The sequence below is a fragment of the Drepanopeziza brunnea genome, assembly GCF_022702325.1.
Source record: "Drepanopeziza brunnea f. sp. 'multigermtubi' strain 214-2 chromosome Unknown ctg1, whole genome shotgun sequence".
Lineage (NCBI taxonomy): Eukaryota > Fungi > Ascomycota > Leotiomycetes > Helotiales > Drepanopezizaceae > Drepanopeziza > Drepanopeziza brunnea.
The window spans coordinates 3,649,513-3,675,045 of NW_027094064.1; the positions used below are offsets into that span (position 1 = coordinate 3,649,513).

Consider the following 25,533-nt stretch of genomic DNA (forward strand, 5'->3'; position numbering starts at 1 on the left):
TAGCAAGAGGCCCGAGAATGTTACAAGAAGTCTTTTCGTGCCAGAGGAGATGGATTTTGAGAAATTTTGAAACCGACGAGATTCGGTGCAACAAGTCTTAAGGGCTTAGAGTACTGTAAATTCGTCGATTGGCTGGCTAATCACGTTTTACCCTTGAACTGTTTACCATACGTCCATCAAGCGAAGCTGCAGCGCAGTTCATGCGCGGTTGACAGTCTCTTTCCGCGAGATCATGCGAGAAGGTAGAGGGCGTTTGCAAGTAATCACTGATAAACGAGTGATGTGTAGGCTCGTGGTTCTCTGTTTTTTTGTTTGTTTTTTTGTTTATTTGTTAATTAGATGCATTGGTTGGCTCCCTTGGACCTTTATCTACTGGATTGTCCGGGTTGAGCAAAGACACTACAGCTTGGCAAGTTGTACCTTTCCTGCTCGAATATTTTGTTATCCTGTCCCTTCATCGAGTATCTCGAATTTATCATCACGGATTTATCGAGACTGCTCCTTCTTCCCTTGTTGTTCCTTCCTTCTCACCCTGTGCTTCCAATTCTGCAATTTCCCACTTCTCAAGCATGGCTTCAGTATGCTCTGCGTGCTACTCTTCATACCACAATTTGCACCTACATATCATCATCCTCAGAATACTCATACCTCACGCTCTTTGTACCTAAATGGCACTAGAGAGCACCTCGTATCATTCTAGCTACATAGTCTTCATCTTGATGCTCTCCTTCCAAGCCCTTCTCCGCATAATTCTAAATCAGCCCGAACCTACAAATGATTCCTCAATCACCTCAAGACCCGCGGATCATACCTTCTCCCTCCTCCTCTAAGAAAAAAGAACCATCACGAAGCTCTACATTCCGCGAGTATGTACTCCACCGGTGGCTGCTTGGAGTTCTTGCTATCATCATGGTCGCCATTATGGTCGTTGGGATCATCTTTGCAGCGCATGGATACTATAAGGCGCTCGGAGGACAAGGATTCCTGAAAGCGAAAAGGGAGGCGGCTAGTCCCAGACAGAATAAAGGCACACTCGTCTATCTACCGCTACGCAAGGTGGAAGTCCCCGTCAAGGGACAGACAGATTGGAGCTTGGTCGGCAGACAGAAGAACGTGCCTTACTACATTTGTGGGGATCAACGAAACAGCTGCGAGGCGTTCAATCAGCCTGTAAGCATCTTAATACCTCCAGCAAGGCAAGACTAAGCAACTTTCCAGGACATATGCTGTCCAGTTACGATGGCCTGTTACCCAGCAAAGTTCTCGCTCTCCGGCATCTTCTGCTGTAACGATACGAAAACATCCTTCGATTGTGAACCTTCAGAAGACGAGCCACCGAAATGCATAGAGGGTACTGTTCAATGCTCAGAAGCAACAGGCGGTGGATGTTGCCCTTCAACCAAAGAGTGCTCGCCCAACGGATGCGTACATGTTGTAAACGCTTCCATCATCAGCGCTTCTCCCTCGACTGTTGAATCTTCTTCATCCGCGACGAGAGCTAGTAGCGTCGTGGGAACTCCGATCGTTTTCATTACTGTGACCGAAGTGCCAGAGGCAACTCAGACTCTTGCCAAAGTAGGAGAAGTGATGCAGGCACGAGGATCGGGGGATTCCATCGTCATGAAGCTTTGCGTTCCATATTCAACCGTCTATTTGCTTGTTGGTGTGGCTGTCCTGATGGGAGTGCTATGATCTCGGAAAATGATGGATAGAGTCGAGTAGACCGAAGAAGTTATTCAAAGGATTTATTGAAAGGATGCCTTCATTTTGGAAGGTCTACGGGTCAAAATTGCGTTGTCTTAGTTGTCAGCTTGTCGTTTAGCTTCCAATGATACCCTGTTCTACCGATCTTGATAATTCCCAGACCAGTCTAATCAAGCTTCTCTATCGAGATCTCGAACTATCGACTATCAAAGTAGAAGATATGGAGAAAGCCGTGACACCGATCATGCCCCAAGTATCCAAAAAGCCATGTAATAGTGAGCTCCCTAGCTTCAGCTTTAAGCTCAGAGTGCCTCTTATTACTGGACTGGCCTGTATAAATAAGCATCTCAGGGGTAGACTCGCTTAACTCGAACCATCACAACGTGCGAGTTGCTTGGCTATAAATGAGAATGGCAGCTCGGTGGCTCCGTCGATCATTTCTGATTCGACAGTCCCATCTAATACTACTGAATTAGTAGCTCAAGTGGGCCTGAACGGCAACCGTGTATGTGTCTTGGGTGTCCGATTTTGATCAGGAAACACAATCAATAAGCACGGCCACCACTCACCACTAGGAGACGTGATAAACAGAGTAATGAGACACTATCTTGCTTTCACAGAACTTCGAGATCTTAAAATCTCCCAACGAGACCGTGCTCAAGTTCTGCACGCTTTGCATCACACAACGCACCCCTCAGCCCTCGAACCCGTCTCTGCGCGGCCAAACACACTCCAAATTCATCCGCTACGCGATTTTTAATGGCAACTATCCACGAGTGTTCTTCGTCCGCACCGTAAAGAAGCCGCTCAAAAAGAAGGTGTTCAATGAGACGGAACTTTGACGCAGGATGAGACGTTGAGGATAATTTTTCTAAGACAAGATAGTGTTGGGCGCGAATCTTGAGGCCGGGACCAGTACCGTGTCCTTGGCTGTGATATTCGTTGCTCTGCAGAAGCGTTATTTCTACTGTGGAATGAAAGCTCAGCCTGTATATAGTAGTAGTAGCCTTTGGAAGAGCGTGACGTATGATACTACTTTCTGTTTCCTAATGCGAGTCAAGTCGGCGTCACTTGCCTCTAACGTACAGTAATAGTAACAGTGTCACCCATGCACCATTGCTTATTAATTGGACTGTAACAACTCGGTAATTTTTAACTTGTTCTTTTGATCTCTCCCTCGGCAATTCAAGAACAAACAAAATTCCAATCTGCAGAGGTATCCGATTGAGGGATTTGGAACTTTTAAACAAAGGCCTGAATCCTCGTCAAAGCCTTCCTCCACCAAATCGAATCCACCCGACCCGTTCTTAGCGAGCTCCGAATCGCCCTAACCACGCCACGCCTTACATATCTGAGCAACCGCTCTTCGCCTCGAGAGACTTTCTGTCATCTCATCACTTCAGTTCGAAAGATCTACTCTATCCTTCGTTTCTCTAGATACTCAAATACGTATATTCTGTTCGACATGGCCCCTTCAGCGACGTCGGATATTATCGTGGTGCCGGTGGCGAAAGTGGGGGTCGAGGAGGAGACTTCGCCGAAACATGTTGCTGTGCATGGGGCAGAGGACAAGACGCCGTTGGAGGCTATTAGCCATGGGGATTTGGTAGCTCCTGGTAAGTGCTGGTAACTCAGCCTGGAGAGGATTGTTGGAGTTTGGTGAAGTGTTTGTGATGCCCTCACGTGGTGTTGCACTTTCACCGCTTCACATAACACATGCGACCTTGGGGCTGGCTTGAGATTTTCTCATTAAATTAGGGGTACATGAAGCGAAAGGGTCGTTGCTTTTCAAGGCTTGAAGCCCTGCTTACAGATCACCAGGCATCCCGACATTCTCATCCCACGCCGAAGAGCGTAAACACATCCTCATCCACACGGCGGCCGTCTTCCGCGATTTCTCTCGCAAGGGTTTCACCGAAGGAATGGCCGGCCACATCTCGGTCCGAGACCCGGAGTACGAGTCTTATATCTGGATGAACCCGCTGGGGAAACATTTTGGTCTCATGACCGCTGGAGATCTGGTTTGTTTGGATATCAATACTGGGAAGCAAGTTGGTGGAAACAGAGTATGCTTTCCCCCTTTTTAATCAAATCATGTCTTTTTTTATTTTTTCGCTTGAGGAGGGATGAAAATAGTCAATGCGACAAATAGCGAGCGAGCTGCTGATTCTTTGCCAATAGAGCAGAGCGGCCAACGCAGCTGGCTTCCTCATCCACTCTGAAATCCACAAAGCCCGTCCTGATGTCCACGCTGTATGTCACGCCCACACAAACGCCGGTCGCGCCTGGTCCTCTTTTGCTAGGGGAATCGACATGCTGAACCAAGATATTTGTACCTTATACAATTCTATTGCTGTGTATAATGAGTACGGCGGCATTGTATTTGCCGAGGAAGAAGGAAAGAACATCGCCACGGCGCTGGGAACGAAGAATAAGGTGTGTATCCTCGATGATCGTAGCCCCCTCTCTCGCACGCCTATGATGAGCAGAGACTACTAGAACGAACCGGCAGCAAGCTAACTTGCCTCCTTAGGTCGCAATTCTGATGAATCATGGCCTCTTGAGTACCGGCTCCACAGTCGACGAAGCCGGCTTTCTCTTCGGCCTACTCGACCGCGGATGTGCAAGTATGCTCCTCTCCCGCCCTCTTGTGCTCTCCTCCTCGCTAAAGAAACTCCAGTACAGCTCCAGGTCGAAGCGGCCTTGGCCGGCAACCCCAACCTAAAGAAGCACATCGTAAGCGACGAAGAAGCAGCATATAACTTTAAGATGGCGAGCGAGAAAAACGCTTTGTACGCTGAAGCGCAACCAGATCTGGATTATGAATTTGCAATGGCTGGGGAGGGGGTTATTGAGAAGGGTGTTGAGAACCAGAAGATTGATTGAATTGGAAGTGTAGACTAGTAGGATTATGGATGGCGTTTTTCGCGTTGTTGATTTCGAGTAGATTTTTAATTGAGTCTTATCAATGCCTCCTCGATACAGCTTAGTCGGAACACGACTCTCTTTCTTCAAGTGTTGCGAGATGGCTGGTACCTTTCTCGTGCAGGCGTTCTCCACAAAGTCGGAGCCAATTTCCACACTCTGATATATCTCTTAGATCATTACCATTTCTCCATACGCACATTCTATATCTCAAGGTGTCTCCCGACTGTATCAGCACTTAAAATTAGGCCCCTGCCCTGCCTCGATTCCTCCTTCTCGATACCAGATTGCAATCCTGCCACCACGAGATCAATATTATCGTCATATTTCCCCGAAGCCGACTTTAGAGACTCCTACGCGTCTCTATTGGAAGCAGCCTGCGTCATGGACGTGGGATTTATCTGACCTCTGCGTGATATGCATCTTCGAGATTGCGTCAGGGGGCCAAGTATCCCGCCCAATGCTTCAGATATGCGTTCGGATATCGAAGCGCTGGTCACTGCGCCAAGGGGGTGAATCATATTTTACGAGGAGGGCTACCGGAGTATACCGTATGATCATGAGACGACGCGTGCGGCTCAAAACTTCAGATCAGGCTTGTGTGCCTGTACATAATGGGCTTGGCCACTTTTTGAAATTTGCAACTTATTAGGTTTTGCATATATACATAATGTAATTGATACAGCGACAAAGAAGCAGTTGGATATCTTCGAGCAGTTCACTAGGGAGATTGACAAGCTGCTTTGTGATGGGCAAGATCTTTGTATATAGAAGATGTCTGGTTGTATCTGTTCTTGTTCAGTCGTGGTACACCCGTAAGAAAATACGACGAAGAATCGAAAATTAGGAATCCTGCTTAGATGGTGAGACTGCATGATAGGAAGTGAGCCCATCCTCTCGATAACAAGATTTCATCCAAGAGAAATTATCATTCGTTCGTACCAGAACCAATTTTTCAACTTTAGGACTGCACATCCAACTCACTGCGTCCATCTAATGACCTTAGCCTCTTTTTGCAATCGCAATTTCACGATCATGTGAGTGTCTTCGCCTGTTTCCACCAAAAATCCCATGTTTCTCAGCCATGACAAGCCCCTTTCCTGATCTTGGCCTGTCACTTCCGATTTAGACCACCAGTCCCACATGGCAAGATGTTCAGCATCTGTGTTATGTCCTAGGACCTCGATAGTTTGGGCGTCGGGAGTATAGGTGAATCGGGTCCGGGAGCCGAATGGCGGAAAGGGTATATGGTTGTTGTATCGGTAGTCAAACACTGCTGCGTAGGCAGAGCGATACCCAAGGACGCCAAGCATGAGTCCGATCAGCATACTAATAACAATCTCGTAGGCATGATGCTGCTGATCATTCGAGACATTTCAGCCAAGCAACGCATCCGGAAGAGAGCATGAGACTAACATATGAAATGTACATCGGTCCTGCGATGAGTGTAGCCAAGAGTAACGGTGTCATGGTCGCGATGAATACCCAAAACTCCGATGCATGATCTCCAAAAGCCTTCAATTTTGCGTTGATGTACAGGGCAAGAAATATTGAGGAAGCAAATGCACTCGTGGTGTGACCGCTAGGAAACCCTTGTACCCTAGGTCCAGAATCAGCAATTATTCGATAGTCATACAATGAGAACTCACGCTCAGCTAACGGCATTTGGGCTAGCTTTACACACTGAGGGATGAAGAAATCTTGCACAAGAATCATATTGAGGTCAGGTTTGCATACGTCGAGGAAATGAGGTCGGAAGCCACCAATGAAATGTTTGAGGGTTGTAGCAACCAGTGTACTGGCTCGATAAAAAGTCAGAACGCGAGAATGGATTGCTAGCTATCAGCTCCAAATACTCACGACACAGCTGCAGTTTTCAACGTTCCTGTGAACCCAGCATGAAAGTCCCAGAGACTTCGCAGCTTGAGTTGAAACATGGTGATAACAAGCAAAGGAAGGAGAACAACGACCAATCCACATGCCCATGTTGGTAGTGGCTCTTTCACTAAGGGATAGCTGAGCTCGACTAGACCGTGAAACAGAGGCACAGATCCTTCTGAGGCACTCCGTGGGGCAGAAGAGCGTTGTATTGGAATCAACCTTAGTTCTAGGTAGTACACTGGCAGGGAGTAAGCCCAGAGCGCCGAGGTAGCAACAACGGCGATAGATAAATATTCGAGCCAAACGATCCGCAGGTAGGAAAGCCCAATATCTTTACGAGAGACGACCTCGCTGCGACGGCGAGGAGTATGGGAAGCGACAACGATAGGCATAGGTGAGATATGCCCGAAATAAATAACGAAACGAGGGAGGGTGCAGCAAGTGAGCAATATGAGAAAGAACGCCAGGTCATATACTCAAGAAGAGCTGGGAGAAGCAATACAAATGCGAGCCACCATCTTTGAATGTAAGGAAGGCCCTGGCTGAGCAGGAAGGAACATTCATTCATTTGTCCTGGCAACGCCAAGTCATTTTCATCGAAATAGAAATCAATATAGATCTACTGGATCATACATAGATACATCATGGCTCGATGATCTCTCCTTCGATGTCACATATCAGCAATAAGGTGGAGCAGACGGGATGTTGTTGAAGCTTGGGTACTGATGTATACTTGCTTAGTCATCCGGAGCGGATTGCAACGTCAAAAAAATCCGATTTTGGGGCCAGATTCAGCTCCAGGCCAGCAGCCGAATTGACAAAAGGGATCACGGATCTGCACCTTACTAATCATCTCACTCGAACATACCTAGGCTTTGTCTGTCTGCTCATGATAAAGGGTAAATAGAAGGTAGTCAGTCGGGCGAAACCAAAAAGTGGAGGCTACTTGGTACAATATTTATTACGGAGATACAGTAGTCATGCTCCGTCGGGTTTACCCCGCTATGCAAGCTCCCCAGAGGCTCGGGGCCATCGTACGTCACTTAGATCCTCATCCTCATCCTCGGCTGTCAACTATTCCTGTAAACAGTCCCTACACCATCAAGAGACTTGCCAATACCGACTCTCCCACACAGTCAAGACGATTCAGCTCCAGTTCGCAGACTTCAGACAACGACAAAGCAAACATGTCTTCGCAACCCAACCACCCCGCCTTGCTCGTCCCCGGCCCGATCGAGTTCGATGATGCTGTTCTGCAATCCATGAGCCATTACAGGTATGTGACCATTCTGCCGTCCTACTCTCGCATGTGTCCAAAATTTCAAGGAGGCTGACTTGTGTGTTGATAGTGAGAGTCATGTTGGTGCTCCATTCGTTGCCACATTCGGAGAGACCCTTTCCATGCTTCGAAAGCTATTCCAAACGACCGACCCCTCTTCTCAGCCATTAGTTATCTCTGGCTCTGGCACACTTGGATGGGATATCGTAGCAGCAAATTTGGCAGAGCCAGGCGACGATGTCTTGGTCCTTCATACCGGCTACTTTGCCGACTCGTTCGCGGACTGCTTCGAGACTTATGGAGTCAAGGCCACACAACTCAAGGCCCCTATTGGAGAGAGACCTCAACTTCCGGAAATTGAGAAGGCGCTGAAGGAAAAGAATTATAAGCTGTTAACTGTAACCCACGTCGACACTTCCACGGGGGTTCTGAGCGAGCTGAAAGCTCTGTCCGAAATGGTCCACCGAGTTTCTCCAGACACTTTGGTTATCGTGGATGGTGTCTGCAGTGTTGGCTCCGAGGAGATTGAATTTGACAAATGGGGACTCGATGCGGTCATTACCGCTTCCCAGAAAGCAATCGGATGCCCTGCCGGGTTATCGATCTCGATGTACAGTGGCCGTGCTATCAATACATTTCAAGCCAGAAAGACCCCACCTGGATCTTACTTTGCGTCTTTCAAGAACTGGTTACCAAGTAAGTCAAGATTGTTTGGGTTGCAATTAATCGGAAACTAATCATATCAAAAAGTCATGCAAAACTACGAGGCCAAGAAGCCCTCCTACTTTGCGACTCCTTCGCCCCAGCTGATCCACGCACTTCACACATCATTGACCCAGATACTCTCCAAGCCACTCTCTGAGCGCTTCGCTGCACACCGTGCCGCGTCGCAGAAAGTCAAGAAGGCCGTCACTGACCTTGGCTTGAAGCAACTAGCCTCCAACCCCGCGGATCAAGCGAATGGCATGACGGCCATCTACCTTCCAGAAAATGTCAAGGCTCCTGAGCTTTTACCCAATCTGCTGAAGAAGGGTGTCATTTTTGCCGGTGGTCTCCATAAAGAGATTGCCACCAAGTACATCCGTGTTGGTCACATGGGTGTCAGTGTTGTACGTACTCGCTAAACTTTTTCACTATTTACATCTACTGATTGTTTACTTAGACTGATCCTAAGCGCGATGACGTTGATCGTGCTATCAACGCTCTTGGTACTGGATTATCTGATGCTGGATATCAAAAGGCTTAGAGGGTAAATCTCCACGAACTCATAAAAGTTGGACAAGAATATACAGTGCAATCTAAGAATCTTTGCCAGTGCGTTGTTCCTCGATGAGGGGATGGATAGCGCGTTGCCGTGCAAACTTCTCTTTGATCGAAAGAACTTCTATTGACCCGCTGACTTGACACAGTCGAATGTTCCCATGAGTTGTTGATGAAATCATCCCAAAAGCCATCTCCAGAATGCAGCAGCTTTTGCTTCCGCAACACCGCATGTGATATCGAACAAATGAAAGGAAATCAAGCCACCGATGAACGTTGTGGATATAAGTTAACATTTCTATCAGCCGTGTCCCCTACATGGCAATTATTGCCACTATCGCTATGTCAAATATTTCTGAGGCTGCAGATACCACCCTGCGTGTGTGTACCACCTCCCACCCTTCTTCACACTCGACCTTCAAGACAAGTAATGGCACATTTGCCATCATTACTTCGTCCAGTAAGCCGGCTGCTACGACTGCCGAATAAATAACGAGCAATAACAGCGGCGCGTTGACTAGTTTTGCGGTGAGCGCTGTTGCTACGCAAGCTGGTGCGAATAGACGGAAGGGAATTCGGGGACTGATGTGTGTTGTGATGTGAGGTGGGCGGGATTGACTGTAATTTTTTATTTAGGGTTGGTCTTTAGATACTAAGATGAAGTAGGGGACATGAGCAAGGAAGATAGGAATAGGTGTTGATTTTGTTGGGGGGTCTTCGTATGTGTGAATTAGTTGCAGACATTATTCACCCCCTGCGATAATCATTAACATTCACTCCTTGCGATAATCATTGTTCCTCGCTTGCTAGACCTCATGCTAATAACGACAGTACGCTAAGATGCCATGGCTCTGTCAGAGTAATGAGAGCACAGCCATGCAGTGACGAAAGAACAAAATTTCTCTGTGACGCCAGCGGAGACAAACGCATGTAAAAAAATTACGAAATTGTGATTGGAAAGTTGACCAAGATTCAAAAAGGAGGATCTGGAGATTGCTCAGAAGCTTGCATTGTGAGAACTGTTCTCCAAAGCGTCAATGCCAGGCTGGATATTTGGCCTTGCAAATATCGGGAATACTATATGAAATATAAGAATCCGTAAGATCTCTCTAGAACATTCCAGACTAGAGCGAATAAATAACCGCCTTGCACAAATCAACAACATGAACAACAGGAAGCTTTGTCAACTATATGGATTTTAAAGGGTGAAACCTTACTTCAACGCGTTGCTGCACAGAGGCTCCTCGGCACGTCTAGTCCCGCTCACGTGATGAGTTAGCGGGGTCAGCTCCCAGCAAAATAACAAGGCTAGTTTCCAATACCTTCAACAGCCTCTTCCGCAACAATACCTCCTTCGAGCATCTCATCCACCTCAGCGCAAGCTGCACGAAAGCAACATCAAGGTTGAGATGGCTCCGTCGATTCCGGAGCTCGACGCGACAGTCCGCGCCTTCTATGAGGGCAGAGGGGAACCGGTCCGTATCTCCTTGGATTTTGTCTCATAGCACAGTCTACCTGAAGATTACATTTATGGCATTTACTGACGTGCTGGGCCTATAGCAAAAAGCTGCACAAGCTGCGCTGAACCAGGTATGCCCCTCTATCGCGTTGAAATTCCATATTCCCGCGCCTGCTAACAGGTCGCCACAGTTCAAAGAGGATCCCGATGCATGGCTACTGGTTGACAAGATCTTGCAAGATGCTACATACCCTCAGACCAAATGTATGCCTCCACACCTTTACTTGCGTCGCCGCTACGCATATAGCTGACAAATGAGCAGACTTGGGCCTGCAAGTACTCGACAATGTGATCTTGACGAGATGGAAGGTTCTGCCAAAAGAGCAATGTCAAGGCAAGTACACATCGCCTTAGAAAGATACCACGCTGACAGTCATAAGGTATCCGTAACTTCGTGGTCAACTTCATCATTCAGTGCTCTGCCTCGGAGGAATCCCTCAAGACGCAGCGAACACTTCTTAACAAGCTTAACCTTGTTCTTGTCTCGATTCTCAAGCAAGAATGGCCACACAACTGGCCTACCTTCATAAACGAAATAATCTCCGCCTGCCATACCAGCTTGTCGATATGCGAAAATAATATGGCTATTCTGCGTCTATTATCGGAGGAGGTGTTTGACTTCTCGGCGGACCAAATGACCTCGTCGAAGACGAAGAGCTTGAAGACAACGATGTGCGCAGAGTTCTCGGCCATCTTCCAGCTCTGCAACGAAGTTCTTAACAGTGCCACCCAGCCAAGCTTGATTAAGGCTACCCTCGAGACCCTCCTCCGCTTCTTCAACTGGATACCCCTTGGCTACATTTTCGAGACCCCCTTGATTGATACCCTACGAACAAGATTCCTGGAGACGCCCGACTTTCGAAATATTACTCTGAAGTGCCTGACAGAAATTGGTGGCCTGCAGACTGGTCAAGGCAACGCTTACGATGAGAAATTGGTTCATATGTTCACTGAAGTCTTGACAACAATTTCGAAAATCATCCCACTTGCTATGGACCTAAAGTCTACTTACAACTCCAGCAACTCCAGGGACCAGGAATTTATCCAGAACCTGGCTCTTTTCCTCACGAACTTCTTCAGTGTCCACCTCAGCGTAAGCCCAATGCCCACTGAATGAATGATATGCACAAACTAACTCGCTCTTCAGCTTATTGAGAACCTTATAAACCGGGATTTCCTCACCCACGCCCACTTCTACCTCATTCGCATATCGCAAATCGAGGACCGAGAGATTTTCAAGATCTGCTTGGAATACTGGACGAAGCTTGTTCAAGAGTTATACGATGAGATGCTGTCTCTTCCCATGACCGATGTCAACCCTCTCGTCAATATGGGCGTCGGTGGTCTGCAAAGCCCTGGCGCACCAAATCCAAGCGTACTAGCGAACTACCCCCTTCGGAAACATAAATACAACGAAGTGCTCTCTAATCTTCGAGTGGTCATGATCGAGAAGATGGTCAGACCAGAAGAAGTTTTGATCGTGGAGAATGATGAGGGAGAAATCGTGAGAGAATTTGTCAAGGAGAGTGATACCATTCAGCTGTACAAGACCACAAGAGAGTGTCTTGTGTACCTGACCCATTTGGACGTCGTAGATACCGAGAGTATCATGACGGACAAGCTCGCGAGACAAGTCGACGGTTCAGAGTGGTCATGGGCCAACTGCAACACTTTGTGCTGGGCTATCGGATCCATTTCCCTGGCTATGAACGAAGAGACCGAGAAGCGATTCCTGGTTACCGTCATCAAGGATCTCCTTGGCTTGACTGAGATGAAGAGAGGTAAGGACAACAAGGCAGTGGTGGCCAGTAACATCATGTACATTGTTGGTCAATATCCCCGGTTCCTGAAGGCACACTGGAAGTTCCTGAAGACCGTCGTCAATAAGCTGTTTGAGTTCATGCACGAGTCGCATGAAGGCGTCCAGGACATGGCTTGCGATACTTTCATCAAGATTGCGAGACAATGCAAGCGCCACTTCGTTGCATTGCAGCCAGGAGAGAACGAGCCTTTTATCGAAGAGATTGTACGAACTATGCGCAAGATCACTTGCGATCTCTCACCACAGCAAGTTCACACATTCTACGAGGCTTGCGGATACATGATTGCTGCACAACCTCAGAAGAATGCGCAGGAGAGGCTCATTCATGAGCTGATGTCATACCCTAATGCTGCCTGGGATGCCATCATTTCACAAGCCACATCAAATCCCCAGATTCTGCAGGATCCGGAAACGATCAAGGTCATTGGCAATGTCATGAAGACCAATGTATCCGCATGCATGTCGATTGGAAGCTATTTCTACCCTCAAATTGGGAGAATTTACCATGACATGCTGTCCATGTACCGAGCCACCAGCCAAATGATCTCCGACGCGGTCGCTCGTGATGGTAAATTAATCACCGTTTCTCTGATTTGAAAAAACAACAGCTAATAATCTCAGGTGAAATCGCAACGAAGATGCCGAGAGTCCGGGGCTTAAGAACGATCAAGAAGGAGATCTTGAAGCTCATCGAGATATATGTCGAGAAAGCTGATGATCTGGAGATGGTCCGAACAATTATCGTACCAGCTCTCCTCGATGCAGTCTTGGTCGACTACAATCGGAATGTACCCAACGCTCGAGACGCCGAAGTCCTGAAGGTCATGTCGGCCATCATCACCAAGCTCGCTGTACGTTGGACCCCTCACCGCTCAAGATTTTCCGTAGTGCATCCCCTTCCCACACTTCTATATAGCAAATATTTGTCGCTGCTCCCAATTCACAGCTGAAGATTACTGACGTTTTGCAGGCTCTCATGGAAGATCAAGTACCAAACATCATGGAAAATGTTTTTGAGTGCACGCTGGAGATGATTAACAAGGACTTCTCTGAGTTCCCGGAGCACCGTGTCGAGTTTTTCACACTTCTTCGTGCTATCAATCTGAAATGCTTCCCAGGTATGTCTTTTCATATATTGCCCTAATTGAACTCACTAACTAGTTTCTAGCTCTGCTCAAGCTCGACAACAGACAATTCAAGTTCGTCATCGATTCTTGCATGTGGGCTAGCAAGCACGACAATCGCGAGGTCGAATATGCTGGTCTCAATATGTGTCTAGAGTTGATCACCAACATTGCCGAAACCGATCCCGGAACCTCGAATGCTTTCTTCCAGCAATTTTTTGTTCCGGTCCTCCAAGATGTCTTCTTCGTTCTCACTGACACAGATCACAAGGCTGGTTTCAAGTCACAATCGAGTTTACTGTCGCGCATGTTTTTCTTCGTGCACCCAGCCGATGGTACTGCACCCAAGATTCAGGGGCCAGTCTACCAGCCAGATCAGGCTCCTGCCGGAACTACAAACAAGGACTACTTGAGTGGTTTTGTTTCGAACTTGTTGCAAAATGCTTTCCCTAACTTACAAGCGTAGGTCATCAAACCCGGGTGTCTTTAGAGAAGTTACTGACAGTGCACAGTGGCCAGATCAAAATGTTTGTCGAGGGACTGTTCACTCTGAATAATCTCAATGACAAGTTCAAGTTGAATCTTCGAGATTTTTTGATCCAGTTGAAGGAGTTTGCAGGAGATAATGCTGAGCTTTTCGCGGAGGAGAAGGAGCAATCAGAGAGGGATGCCAAGGCGGCTGAGCGAGAACGTTTATCGAAGGTTGGCGGCTTACTCAAGCCTGCTGAACTTGCGGAAGATGATGATGAGCTATGACTTGAGGAAGAGCTGAGGTTGGATCATGGGCACGCGGAAGCGGAAGCTAAAGACCCCGAACCTACCGGATCACGCACCATCTATCGGCCGTACAAGCAGGTTTCGGACGGCTGGGAAATGTACGATCTTTGAGTCTTTGCTCTATCGACGGCTACGCCCCCTGCCTCGTTCTCTGGATACCTACCAAATTTTCGATTTTTACTCGACTCCGAGTATATCATGCTCGGCGCCTGCGTGCTTAGGCGGAGTTGGGTGTGATTCTGGGGGATCTTGTCTTTCTAAAAAGTGGCTTTTAACTAGATTCGATTTCCCGTTATCGCGACGCGATACTTCGCATTTTGCGAGAGATTATGATACCTCTCCGTCTGGAGGACTGCGCATGGATGATGAAGCCCAAGAGATGAGATACGGCGAGGTTATGAGAAACATGAAGGTCGGAGTTTATTGTGTGTAGATGCAGTGAGCATTCAGCACGAACAATATATGGAATTAACGTGTTTGGGTTCCGATAGGTGATTTGTCTGCAGGAAGTATCACTATTTGAATTGCAGGAAGGTGGCCAGTAACTGCACATCCTTGTCAACTCTGATATTCCCTATACCTTCTATAAGTGCACATTTTGCCAGGAGATTGGGTGACAGGACTCCTCAGCTCTTCTCGCTACTCTTCTGTTAGAACTTGCAAGGAAGGGTCGGTCGTTAAACCTCGTCGACGTCGTCGGTCGAGGCACTCCGCAAGTGTAGCCAGACCCGTCTAAGCTGCGCTTGGGCTTAAACATAGCGCCAAGGCGTTACGATAAGGTTTCGCGGACGCTCACAGATCCCATGATTTGGTTAGCTTCGATCTCAATTCTGAAGGCCAACCGAGGCCTTGGAAGTAAAACACCATCCAGCTTCATCGCCCCGCGGGACATATCAACAGTTCTCTCCACAGTAACACTCTTTCCGACCGCTGACTCGATGGCAAGCGGACAGGAAAACAAGAAAGGGTTTCTCAATTATCCGGAGGCCAAGAAAGGGCAAGTGGGCTTCTTTCTAGACGAGGTTTGGGGATGACGCGGGGATGCACATCGTGACTGACTAGCTGGAAGACCAGAGGTGCCGTACAAAAGTGAGAGGAAGGAGAGCCCGGCCGTCCGAGGCATCTTCGTCCACATCTCTGCGCTGATGTAGGTTCCGGACGCATCCGGTTTGTAGCAAGGGACGTCAACTCACCGCCACCAGTCTTGAAAACATCGCGCCCATCCGCCACAAGGTGTGGGAGAACGCCGGCTTTGCCGACCTCCGCGCCATCCGGACCTATCTCGAATACTATGAGCCGAGATACGATCCTACCGTCGTCCCCGGTGCCAACTTGTCGTCACCGTTCGAGAGTAAAGATGACCCTCCCGAACCGGCACCGTCCCGGATGAAGCGAGGCCCGCATGGATACTATTCTGTAGCTGATTATCAAGCTCTGTACCTTTCCGGGGAGTTGACGCCGACGGCTGTGGCGAGGGCCTTGCTCTCACTTGTTCGGAGAGATATCTCACCTCCGGGTTCGCACTCCATCGGCTGGTTTGATACTCGTGTCGACCTAGTCATGGCTGCCGCTGAGGCTTCAGCTCTACGCTATAAAAACAAAGCCCCTTTGGGACCTCTAGACGGTATTCCTGTCGCTATCAAAGATGAGTATGACATTGAAGGGTACACAACGTGTTTGGGATCTGTCAATGACTACACTGGTAAGGTACCTGATGGAGAATCCATCACCGCTTGGTGCGTGAAGAAGATAGAGGAAGCAGGTGCTGTCAACTTGGGCAAGCTTTCTATGCATGAATTTGGCTTAGGTGCGTAGTTGCGTCGTGGAATCGAGGCCTCTCGGTGCTGCATCTGTTCAGCAGGTACTAACTCAACTTCCAAGATACGTCTGGGAACAACCCTATTTATGGAACACCACCAAATCCTTACAACTCGGATTACTACACGGGAGGCTCGTCAAGTGGCTGTGGGTATGCTGTTGCCAGTGGACTTATCCCCATTGCCCTTGGCGGCGATGGCGGTGGCAGTATTCGCATTCCTGCGTCGTTCTGCTCGGTCTTCGGTTTGAAACCATCCCACGGGCGTCTCTCCTTCAAGCCGTGTATGAACCATTCATCTACATGCGCTGTCAATGGTGAGCAAAACTACCTGGGTGTTTTTTTGTTTCTGCTCTGGGGTGGCTCAGCAGTATGCTCTCGCCCATGCCCAAAATATATCTATCTTTCGTACTTGCTTTTGAAATGGAATCATGAAAAGTCATGCTCATTTCAAACTCCGCATCATAAGGTCCCATCGCCGCGGATATCGCTTCGTTGACAGCGTTCTACCAAGTCCTCGGAGCACCAGATCCATCATCCATATTTCCCGCTCCATCTCTGACCATCCTGTCGCCATCCCTCCGGAAGAACAGGGTACTCGGTATACCCGAAGCATGGTTCGCCCGCGCTACGCCTGCTATCCAAAGACTGTGTAGATCATTGATAGACAAGATGACCACAGTCCACGACTACACCATCGTCCCTATCACCATCCCATTTCTCTCCGAAGGTCAAATCGGCCACGCCATGACTGTCCTCACCGACGCGGCCACTCTCCTCCCCGTAACACGCAACCTCACCGCCGCAAACCGCATCATGATCGCGCTCGGCACCGTCACGCCAGCCACCGACTACGTGCTGGCCCAGAAACTTCGCCAGCTGCTCATGCAGCACCTCGCCTATCTGTGGCAACAATATCCCGGGATGGTCATCACGACGCCGACAACCTCCTGCGCGGGCTGGAAGATCGGAAACAAGAACGAGCTGACGTACGGCATCAGCGATGGGAATATGACGTTGAAGACGATGGAGTACGTCTGGATGGCTAATTTCTTGGGCTTGCCGAGTCTGAGCGTACCCGTCGGGTATGTGAGGCCAGAGGGTGGGCAGGGGGCGGGCGAGGAGGCCGAGGAAAGTACGGAGGGCAAAGTGCCGGTTGGTCTGATGGCCATGGGCGAGTGGGGGGCGGAAGAGGAGTTGCTGAGGTGGGGAGCTGAGGCTGAGGAGGTCGGCAGCGAGAGGAGGAGGCGGCCGCCGATCTGGGTGGATGTTGTGGCGAGGGCAAAGGAGGAGATGTCGAGGGGCTTAGATAATCGTACTCCAATTTAGACACAGAGTCTGGCATTCATGTTAATGTCGCAGACGCAGAAGCAGAAGCAGTCACATTTCGCATTACCAACTGCTCGAATCCCACTCTCGCTTGCGCCCATAGGATCGCCACGTCCCTGAACATGGTCGGTCGGAGAAATCAGCCGCCAGTCGTTCTCCACGTACCAACGCATGAGAGTTCCCCGATCACCACGACGCATTCTGTCCGTTCTCTCCATTCCATCTCACCCACCGACGTCACGTCGCAAATCCATTTTCTCCGACCCAAACCAGAATTCAACGATAATAACAACAACAACAACGGTAATGCACTATCAGCCACCATGCCCTGGCCCCGGCCTCTCGAGTTCGGGCTGGTAGGGTATCACCATACCCCTCGTCATCACTCACGCTCGATCAATGAACGGTAAGTGTCAAGCCCTAGAATTCTGCGCTGCACCGCTCGGTCGTAGGCTGCCATGTCCCAAACGATCTGTCACGTACGTAGAGAGAGAACTGAGCAGCGAGAAAGCACACGGCTTGTGTGTGTGTGTGTGTGTGTGACCCTTCCCACCCGCTGTCGAGGATTTTCATCTTTCCTCCGAACCGAGCGAGACGCGGGCACTTTTATTTTCCCGATACCAAAACTGGCTCGGAAAATATGAAAACTGATGGATAGACACGGACCCGGGGGGGGGCTTGTATGGACCGTGTGCTTCTGTGACTCTGCCTTATCATCGGCATCGCCTACCGTAGGTACTTCAAGCGTTGATCATTTATGCTGAGAGACCGTACAGTGAAGTAAACAAGTAGCAAGAGAGCAAGAGAGCATGAGAGCGTGAGAGCGTGAGAGCGTGAATGAGATGTGATACATAAGAGATGTGCTGTCTGTCTTTGCCATTCCACCGGATGATGGTTCCTCATGTCCGGATCCACTGCACGCTGAAGAAGAAGCCGCCGCCTCGGCACACAGCATGAAGATGAATGAAGCTTCGCAGTGCCTGGCCCGCCAGATTTCCTGGGGGTACAACTGCGAACCGCTGGACTGGCACTGGCACTGGCACTGGCACTGGAACCGAGACGAGATGACACAGGCGGTCGGTCACACCATACCACGTGGTGGTGCAGGTGCAGGTGCAGGTGCAGGTCAATGTCGATGTCAATGTCAATGTCAATGTTGATGTCAAGGTCAAGGTCAATGTCGAGATCAATGTCGAGGTCGTGTGACCCGAAGGCTGGAGAGGAGTTGCCGGTGTGACCACCACGAGGCTGAGCGTGTGTGCAGGACGAAGGGAGTCCCTGCCACCTGACCTGGACCACCTGACCTGGACCACCTGACCTGACCTGACCTGAACTTGGTTTCTGCATTTTGCGGGGAAAAGTCCAGGATGAGAGTGTGGGGAACCGGCAGACAGACAGACAGACAGACAGACAGACAGACAGACAAGAGAGAGAGATATTGACTTATGCAGCTGACCTTTGACAGGATGCATTCAAGAAGAGCCCAAGCCTTCTTCTTCTTCTTCTACTTCTTCTTCTCCTCCTCCTCCTCCTTCTTGACCTTCTCCCCCTTACTTATTTTCTCCCTCCTCATCTCCTTTTTCTCGGGTGCAGATAGATCACTCGCCACAGCGCAACGCGGCCGATCTTGGACTCGAGATTGGCCTGCCTACGTACTCTACGGAGCTGCAACGCAACGCAACGCAACGCAACGCAACGCAACGTATTCCCAAGGAAGGAAGACGGACTGGTTGATTGATTGCATGGGTCGGTCGACCCTCGCAGCAGCCGAAGGTCAGACCAAAGCTGTTTGATGGCGACATCCTGCCCCAAAGTGGCTGGCTATCAAAGGCAAGCAAGCGACTGAACTCAGGACTGGTCAGCGGCCATGGCCGATCCAGCAAATCAGTCCATCCCCCCCTCCCCTTCCCCAGGATATACTACGTACGGTAGGTATGCGGAACAAAACTCGTACTCTGAGTGTGCATATGGATGATGCAGCGCACTGCTGAGAGAAGAGTCCTGGCACCCTGGCGAATTTAATGCAGCGCAGCGGGCGCTTCTCCCTACCTCGGTATCATTGGCCACGCGCTGCCTCTGGGAACATCCGGAGGGGAAATTGACCTGTCATTTAGTAGTACTATCTGGAGAAAAGGCTCTCGCGCATTCCGACCTCGAGGCGTAGTCAAAAATTCTCCCGTCTGAGGAATCGGCGGAGAGAAGGCTGGGCGCCCAATCTGCAAGTAAACAGTTCCCGATGTTGGAAATCCCAATCAGTGTTGGACTCAGCTGCCGCATTCTGGCCTCGGATGTGAAGGCCGTTCGAGGTCAGAAGAACGAACCGCTAGCTATAGTTCGCCCTACTCCGTACGGACCACTCTTACTGAGTACGATGAACGAATAAGTAGATATATATATATGTGTGTATATATATATATATATATATATCTATATACTATTGAATTTTGTTCTTTTTCGTTCGTGTGGAGGGATATCGGGTCGCCAAGTCGTAGTATCTAGAGCCCAGGAGAAGTCTACTTTTATTATCACCAGACAGGGCTGGGAGAGGGCTCGAGTCCCAGTGCACGTTACTACTACATCTTGGCTTATCGAAAGTCGCCTTCTTATCAAGGAGCCCTCGCCGTGAGTGCTCGTGGCTGAACGGAGAGGAGCCGTTGATAAGCAACCTCACAGTGGTGAATCCACACAATCTATGAGACTACGAGAGAGAGAGAGAGAGAGAGAGAGAGAGGCGTAGATAGACGCTACGATGGAGTACGGAGTGACAAAGAGTGACAGGTATAGTAAGTAATTACCTCTGGAGGTGGCGGTCGAGACTCGAACCAGATAAATTATCGAATGATTTTGGAACTTTAAACAGTCGCCAGCCGTCGGACCATACATACCCTCGTAGCGCGATCCAGCCTTATCATCGACATTCCTTCTCTGTAAAGGCTACTCTTACTCTGTCTGTACCCCGTCGAATAGAAAAAACCCTGAGGGGGACTGACTAACTGACTGTCTGTCTGTCTTTCTGTCTGTCTGTCTGTCTGTCTGTGTGACCGATGGATGCCGTACACCCGATACAGGGGCCGCGAAGCAGTTGGAGCGCTCGCTGGATGTTGCCCAGTCGAGGGAGTCAAGGGCCGCTGAGGCCATCGAGGGAGCCAAGCAAGCAAAAGCATGGACAGGGTGCGATACAGTACCTACGCACCATCGCAGGGAGGATCAATTAAAGTATTCGAATGCCGAACCACGATGGCGCGAGAGAGAGGGGGGGCTGTGCTGCGTCCGGACTCAAGCGAGAAAGTATAAACAAACACCTTTGTGGGCTCCGTCCAGCAGGAGTGGGCGTAGTAGGATCGATACATCCCATCCCATCCCCACGCGCGTCAAGGAAAGACTCCATAATTAATCACGTCGTCGCTTCACCTGTTCAGAGGGGGGAAGGGGAGGGGGCCCGTTTAGGGCTGATAAGGTTGGAGTCGAAATGGCGAAAGTTGTCTCCAGGATATTGATCTGCAGTAGCGCCTTCAGATGGCCATGGCTCCGAGATGGAGTTTGGGGAGGACTCGAAACCACCTAGCAAGCTTATGAGAAAGTCTGTACCACAAAAAAAAATATAAAAAATTTCAAACAATCGCACCGCAAGACGTCATCCGACCATGGAATGCGGTGATGGCTGCGGAATCTCGAGTCTTGAATCGTGATGGTGTCGAAATCTGCTGGACGTTGTCACTGACTGGACTTTTCGATGCGCTTGCCGCGCGCATCCTCAAAAAGTCCACCGTTCGCATGTATCGAACGAGGACCCTCTGTTTAGGCAGATGGCCATCAACACTAGCGGCCCGTCCGAACCAAGACACTAAGACATTCACAAGAGTCGCATTGGGTTATTAAGTCCGATGGAGAGATAAGATAACTGTTGATGCTGTTGATGCTATTGATGCTCTTGATGTATTGATGTGTTGATGTATTGATAAATGGAGTGCAGGTTGAGATAGATGGCTTCAGGTAGGCGGGAAGCATGTCCAGGCTTGCCGCGTGAGACTGACTGATCGTATGAGGCACAACAACAGTCTTGGTGTCAGGAAAATGTCAGCAAATACGATGGAATAAACCAACTGCTTACGGCATGCTGACCTCGGGACCGGAGAGCCACCCCCAGAACACCCCTCTATTGACTTGTAGGTATTTATTGTCTTTCTTCGGTCTTGTGAGACGAGCTGGACGGGTAGCTCAACTTAGAAGACGGCACCGCCGAACCCAAGAAGGATTCGCGGCACATTCTTTTGAAGCAATACAGGCCGAGTCAGGCAACGACACCATCCTTTGTGGCGACAACGGCGATATAATTGGCGCGAGGGAGTGGAATTTGTATATTGCCATCTTGAGAACCGATAGATCGACCTCTTTCGGACATGACACTCGGAAACGGCTGGAGGCATTTCTGGTGCGAATGTACCTATCGATCGGCGTTGCTGGTGGATAGTTCACCCCCACGCTGTTTACTAACAAATCCCGGAAGGGTCTCCACCAGCATTTTTTTGGTTATCCATGTGTATCATGTCGGCTTCGAATAGAGTGAGGTTGATAAGACAGATCTGGAGACCAGCACGGGTGCCGCCGCAGCATTGCTTTGATTGGAGCGATTGTTGCAAGCCAAGATCAGATATGTCTTCATGCGGTGCGAATTCCAGATTTACCTATGAGGCATAAAAAGGGTGGAATGAAGTGGTACCTTCATATGAGGTTGCGCCGCAACATGAAACGATTGTCTGCAGTTTGCATTCTTCGGAAAGTGGCTGAGCCATAATCGCTTTGATCCCGCAGTAAATTCAATAAAGCCACGCGAATGAACTTCGACTTCACTTCCGATGGGATTACCCATCGTCGATGGGATTACCAATCGGTCTTCTTGAATACAATACTAAACATGCAATGGACGTTTCAAACAGGAATCCATCTTTTGGCGGAGGGCTTGATTGGAACGAGGATAAGGTTAACCATCGGGACGATCGCCATAGAAACAAACATATTGAATTTTACGCTAGCAGCCGCTATATTCATGCCCAAATTGAAGCTAAGATATCAGTCGAGCTGCTTGATATCAATCGGACTGCTACGACGGCCGAACTTGTGTGACGGCAGACGCGTCATGTTCAAACAGGTAGACGCGCGGTAACCTCGATGGTGGTATCTCTCAAAATTAGAAGGGTTAGTAATTGAAATGTTGCAGCTTTGGCAGCCGACGCGGCCGCCACCCAATATTAGGTGCGAGCCTCGTCGGAAGCACCACCTGAAGTCAGTCACCAACTGCCTTGATGATGGTATCTCCTTAAACCTCTCTGAGTACTCGTGAGCTATTTCTCTCTGGCGGAGAACCGCGCGTCAAGTAATGTGAGAGCTAATGCAGCCTCGTTGTTCTGCAAGTCCAAGGTAACCTAGCTGGCCAGGCTTTTCTCGCGCTCGCAGCCAGTCACAGGCAAGACACTCCGCTGGATCTTACAGGACGCCGGGGTAGTGATGGTGACCTGTTGAGAGGAGGGAGGGTGTCGATTGACATGATGTCTCTTTTTGCTTCACACAACCACAACGACGCGAGGAACCCAGCATTCCAGAGAGTTGATGCGGTGCCTTGTTAGGTCAGGTGCACGCCGCGTGGCTTTTCTCCCACACGTCGCCGCTGTGACGTACGTTAGCAGATATAGGTACATTAGATATAGGTTTAATAGGTATAATAGGGATAGAAATAGGAATAGGTATAGGTATAGGTATAGGTATAAGTATAGGTATAGGTAGAGTTAGAAGTAGAAGTAGGTGGATGAGGTGGATGAGGTGGATGAGGTGGATGAGTTGCTTTCCGGTAGGGCTGTGGCGCATCGAGGAAAACAAGAAAAGAGGTAATTGTGGGGAAAGCCGCTAGGGGACACCAGAGGTACTACTAGGGACCTACCACTCGTAGCTCGTAGAAGGTAGGTCAGTTGCCGTGGAGAGCGAGATTGGCGAGGAGAAAAATCTTGAGGGTGTGTTGAGGGTATGGTGAGGGTGTGGTAGTGGTAGTGGTAGTGTGATAGAAGAGAGATGTGATGAGAGGGAGGAATGGCGAGGATGTTTGGTCTGGTGGAATGGAATGGGATGGGATGGGATGGGATGGGATGGGATGGACCAAGATAATGGCTGTGATGGGGACGGGGATTGATGACTGATGACTGATGACTGATGACTGATGATGATATTGGTGCAAGCCACGTGATAAAGGCAGCCAGTTGCACAAGTCCGTAAGGTACGGATACGGAAGACAACTACGGAGAACTACGGTAACGACAAATATTCTGTATTTTTTACTTCTGGTGCCCAGCATTTTCCTCAATCCTTGGCAATGATCGACGCTCACTCCATCCACCCCCCCCCCCTTTTGCTTGCTGCCACATCTGAATAACGCCGCATACTGTAAAAGATTTCAAGATTTCAAGATTTCGCGATTTCACGATTTCAAGATTACAGGATTTCCGCACCCACGCCTACACCTACATCCACACCCACACTCTCACCCACACTCTCACTCTCACTCTCAATCTCTCGCTTTCACTCTCACCTGCTGCGAGATACGCTAACGCTAGCGCTAGCACTGCTCCCCGCGCTTGGCCTAAAACAGGAGTCGGCTGCCATCTGCATCTGCATCTGCATCCCTCTGCATCCATCTGCATCTGCATCTGCATCTGCATCTGCGCCTGCGTCTGCGTCTGCGTCTGTATCTGCAAGACTTGGACCACGACCACGACCACGACTAGGACCAGGACTACGACCAGGATCAGGACCAGGGCCAGCACTAGCACTAGCACTAGCACTGGCACTAGCACTGGCACTAGCACTGGCACTAGCACTAGGGGGGGGACTAGGACCAGGGTCAAAGCCAGGCAGGCCCCACTGCCCTTCTCCATCTCCAGAGTGGGTACTAGGTACGGATGGAGACAGCTATTACTATTACTACTGTATGACTACCACTACTTCGACATCTGCTTGACGACTGCTTGACTACTACTTCTGCTTGACTACTACTTGACTACTCCAAGAGCCTTCTCGCACGACCTGCAAGTCTCGAACTCTCGTTCCTCATATTTCACCAAGCTCCACCTCTTGAGTCACACCACATCCCCCATCCTCTTTACCTCACCGAATTCAGGTACGACCACAACTCTGCCCACAACCTGGTCACAACTCGAAAATTTCTATTAGAAGTCGGCTTCATCCACCGTCCCCAACATCCATTCGGACATCTCCAACTACCACTACCACGACCACGACCACGACCACGGCCACGACCACGACCACGACCACGACCACTACCACCACGATTACCCATCCTACCTCCCCCCTCCCCAATAAACAATATGACTTTCGATATGGACTGGTCTCCAGCATTCTGCCTGGCCTGTGACAGGCAAACCGACGGCAACGTCTACTGCTCAGAATCATGCCGTCTGGCCGAGTACGAAAATGCTTCGACGGCAGGCTCCGCAGCCTCGTCTCCCACCTCTCTTCGAACTCCCCTCTCATGGCCAGCAAATCGATCGAACAACAGGTTCTACATGGAGCCGGCATACAACTTCAAGAATGCACAACCATACGGCACAACACCCTCTCCTCGAGCCTCCAACTTCTCTCCTCCGCCCAGGTCACAATCATCGCCGGTAACCTCGACCAAGGTTACCTTGACTCCCTCTAGTTCGCAATCGAGCCTCTTCTCCCTGCAAAGCACCCACTCGACGACATCCCCAGAACCCATCCAACTCTCGGAAGAGTCCCGAAAGGCACTGAGGGCATACGCCAGCTCCTTCGACCAATCTCGAAACTCGAGGAGGCAATCCACCCACTAAGAGGTTTCATCTCTACACCTCATCAGATTGCCAAATTAAATGCATGCCACGGCCTTCTCAGATACACCATCACCATCGCCATACGAATACCCAACCTTCCTCTGATGTCCTACAAAAAAGCATCGGCGTTCTTCACCTTCATACGATATTCGGTTGCTGTACAAAACGCATTCTACGGAGCATCACATCCCATCTCATCTTCTTCAGCAATACAACCAAAAGTTTCCTCTCAATCATA

At 49.5% G+C, this 25,533-nt stretch overlaps 7 protein-coding genes across 7 annotated transcripts; 6 read left to right on the top strand and 1 right to left on the bottom strand.

The window, feature by feature from the left end:
* Positions 1–909: 909 nt before the first annotated feature.
* L3040_000609 (uncharacterized protein) lies at positions 910–1,692 on the top strand (the record flags this gene model as incomplete). The annotated part of the gene is made up of 2 exons (XM_007288296.1): positions 910–1,170; positions 1,219–1,692. 2 exons carry the CDS (start codon positions 910–912, stop codon positions 1,690–1,692), a joined length of 735 nt encoding a protein of 244 aa, XP_007288358.1.
* Positions 1,693–3,169: 1,477 nt separating this feature from the next.
* L3040_000610 (uncharacterized protein) lies at positions 3,170–4,590 on the top strand (the record flags this gene model as incomplete). The annotated part of the gene is made up of 5 exons (XM_066155236.1): positions 3,170–3,320; positions 3,526–3,770; positions 3,886–4,140; positions 4,238–4,331; positions 4,385–4,590. The coding sequence occupies 5 exons, from the start codon at positions 3,170–3,172 to the stop codon at positions 4,588–4,590; spliced, it is 951 nt and encodes a 316-aa protein (XP_066013273.1).
* A 1,019-nt stretch (positions 4,591–5,609) lies between these two features.
* L3040_000611 (uncharacterized protein) lies at positions 5,610–6,566 on the bottom strand (the record flags this gene model as incomplete). The annotated part of the gene is made up of 5 exons (XM_066155237.1): positions 5,610–5,987; positions 6,046–6,144; positions 6,198–6,229; positions 6,279–6,427; positions 6,490–6,566. The coding sequence occupies 5 exons, from the start codon at positions 6,564–6,566 to the stop codon at positions 5,610–5,612; spliced, it is 735 nt and encodes a 244-aa protein (XP_066013274.1).
* Positions 6,567–7,514: 948 nt separating this feature from the next.
* L3040_000612 (uncharacterized protein) lies at positions 7,515–9,214 on the top strand (the record flags this gene model as incomplete). The annotated part of the gene is made up of 7 exons (XM_066155238.1): positions 7,515–7,592; positions 7,647–7,786; positions 7,860–8,485; positions 8,540–8,898; positions 8,952–8,997; positions 9,082–9,103; positions 9,199–9,214. 7 exons carry the CDS (start codon positions 7,515–7,517, stop codon positions 9,212–9,214), a joined length of 1,287 nt encoding a protein of 428 aa, XP_066013275.1.
* Positions 9,215–10,458: 1,244 nt separating this feature from the next.
* L3040_000613 (uncharacterized protein) lies at positions 10,459–14,270 on the top strand (the record flags this gene model as incomplete). The annotated part of the gene is made up of 10 exons (XM_007288292.2): positions 10,459–10,524; positions 10,610–10,639; positions 10,700–10,772; positions 10,831–10,902; positions 10,949–11,661; positions 11,716–12,958; positions 13,012–13,241; positions 13,361–13,508; positions 13,559–13,976; positions 14,027–14,270. 10 exons carry the CDS (start codon positions 10,459–10,461, stop codon positions 14,268–14,270), a joined length of 3,237 nt encoding a protein of 1,078 aa, XP_007288354.2.
* An 824-nt stretch (positions 14,271–15,094) lies between these two features.
* Positions 15,095–17,436, top strand: L3040_000614 (uncharacterized protein; the record flags this gene model as incomplete). Its single annotated transcript, XM_066155239.1, has 5 exons — positions 15,095–15,288; positions 15,361–15,438; positions 15,494–16,098; positions 16,173–16,424; positions 16,577–17,436. 5 exons carry the CDS (start codon positions 15,095–15,097, stop codon positions 17,434–17,436), a joined length of 1,989 nt encoding a protein of 662 aa, XP_066013276.1.
* Positions 17,437–24,809: 7,373 nt separating this feature from the next.
* Positions 24,810–25,295, top strand: L3040_000615 (uncharacterized protein; the record flags this gene model as incomplete). The annotated part of the gene is made up of 1 exon (XM_007288289.1): positions 24,810–25,295. The coding sequence occupies one exon, from the start codon at positions 24,810–24,812 to the stop codon at positions 25,293–25,295; it is 486 nt and encodes a 161-aa protein (XP_007288351.1).
* Positions 25,296–25,533: the final 238 nt, after the last annotated feature.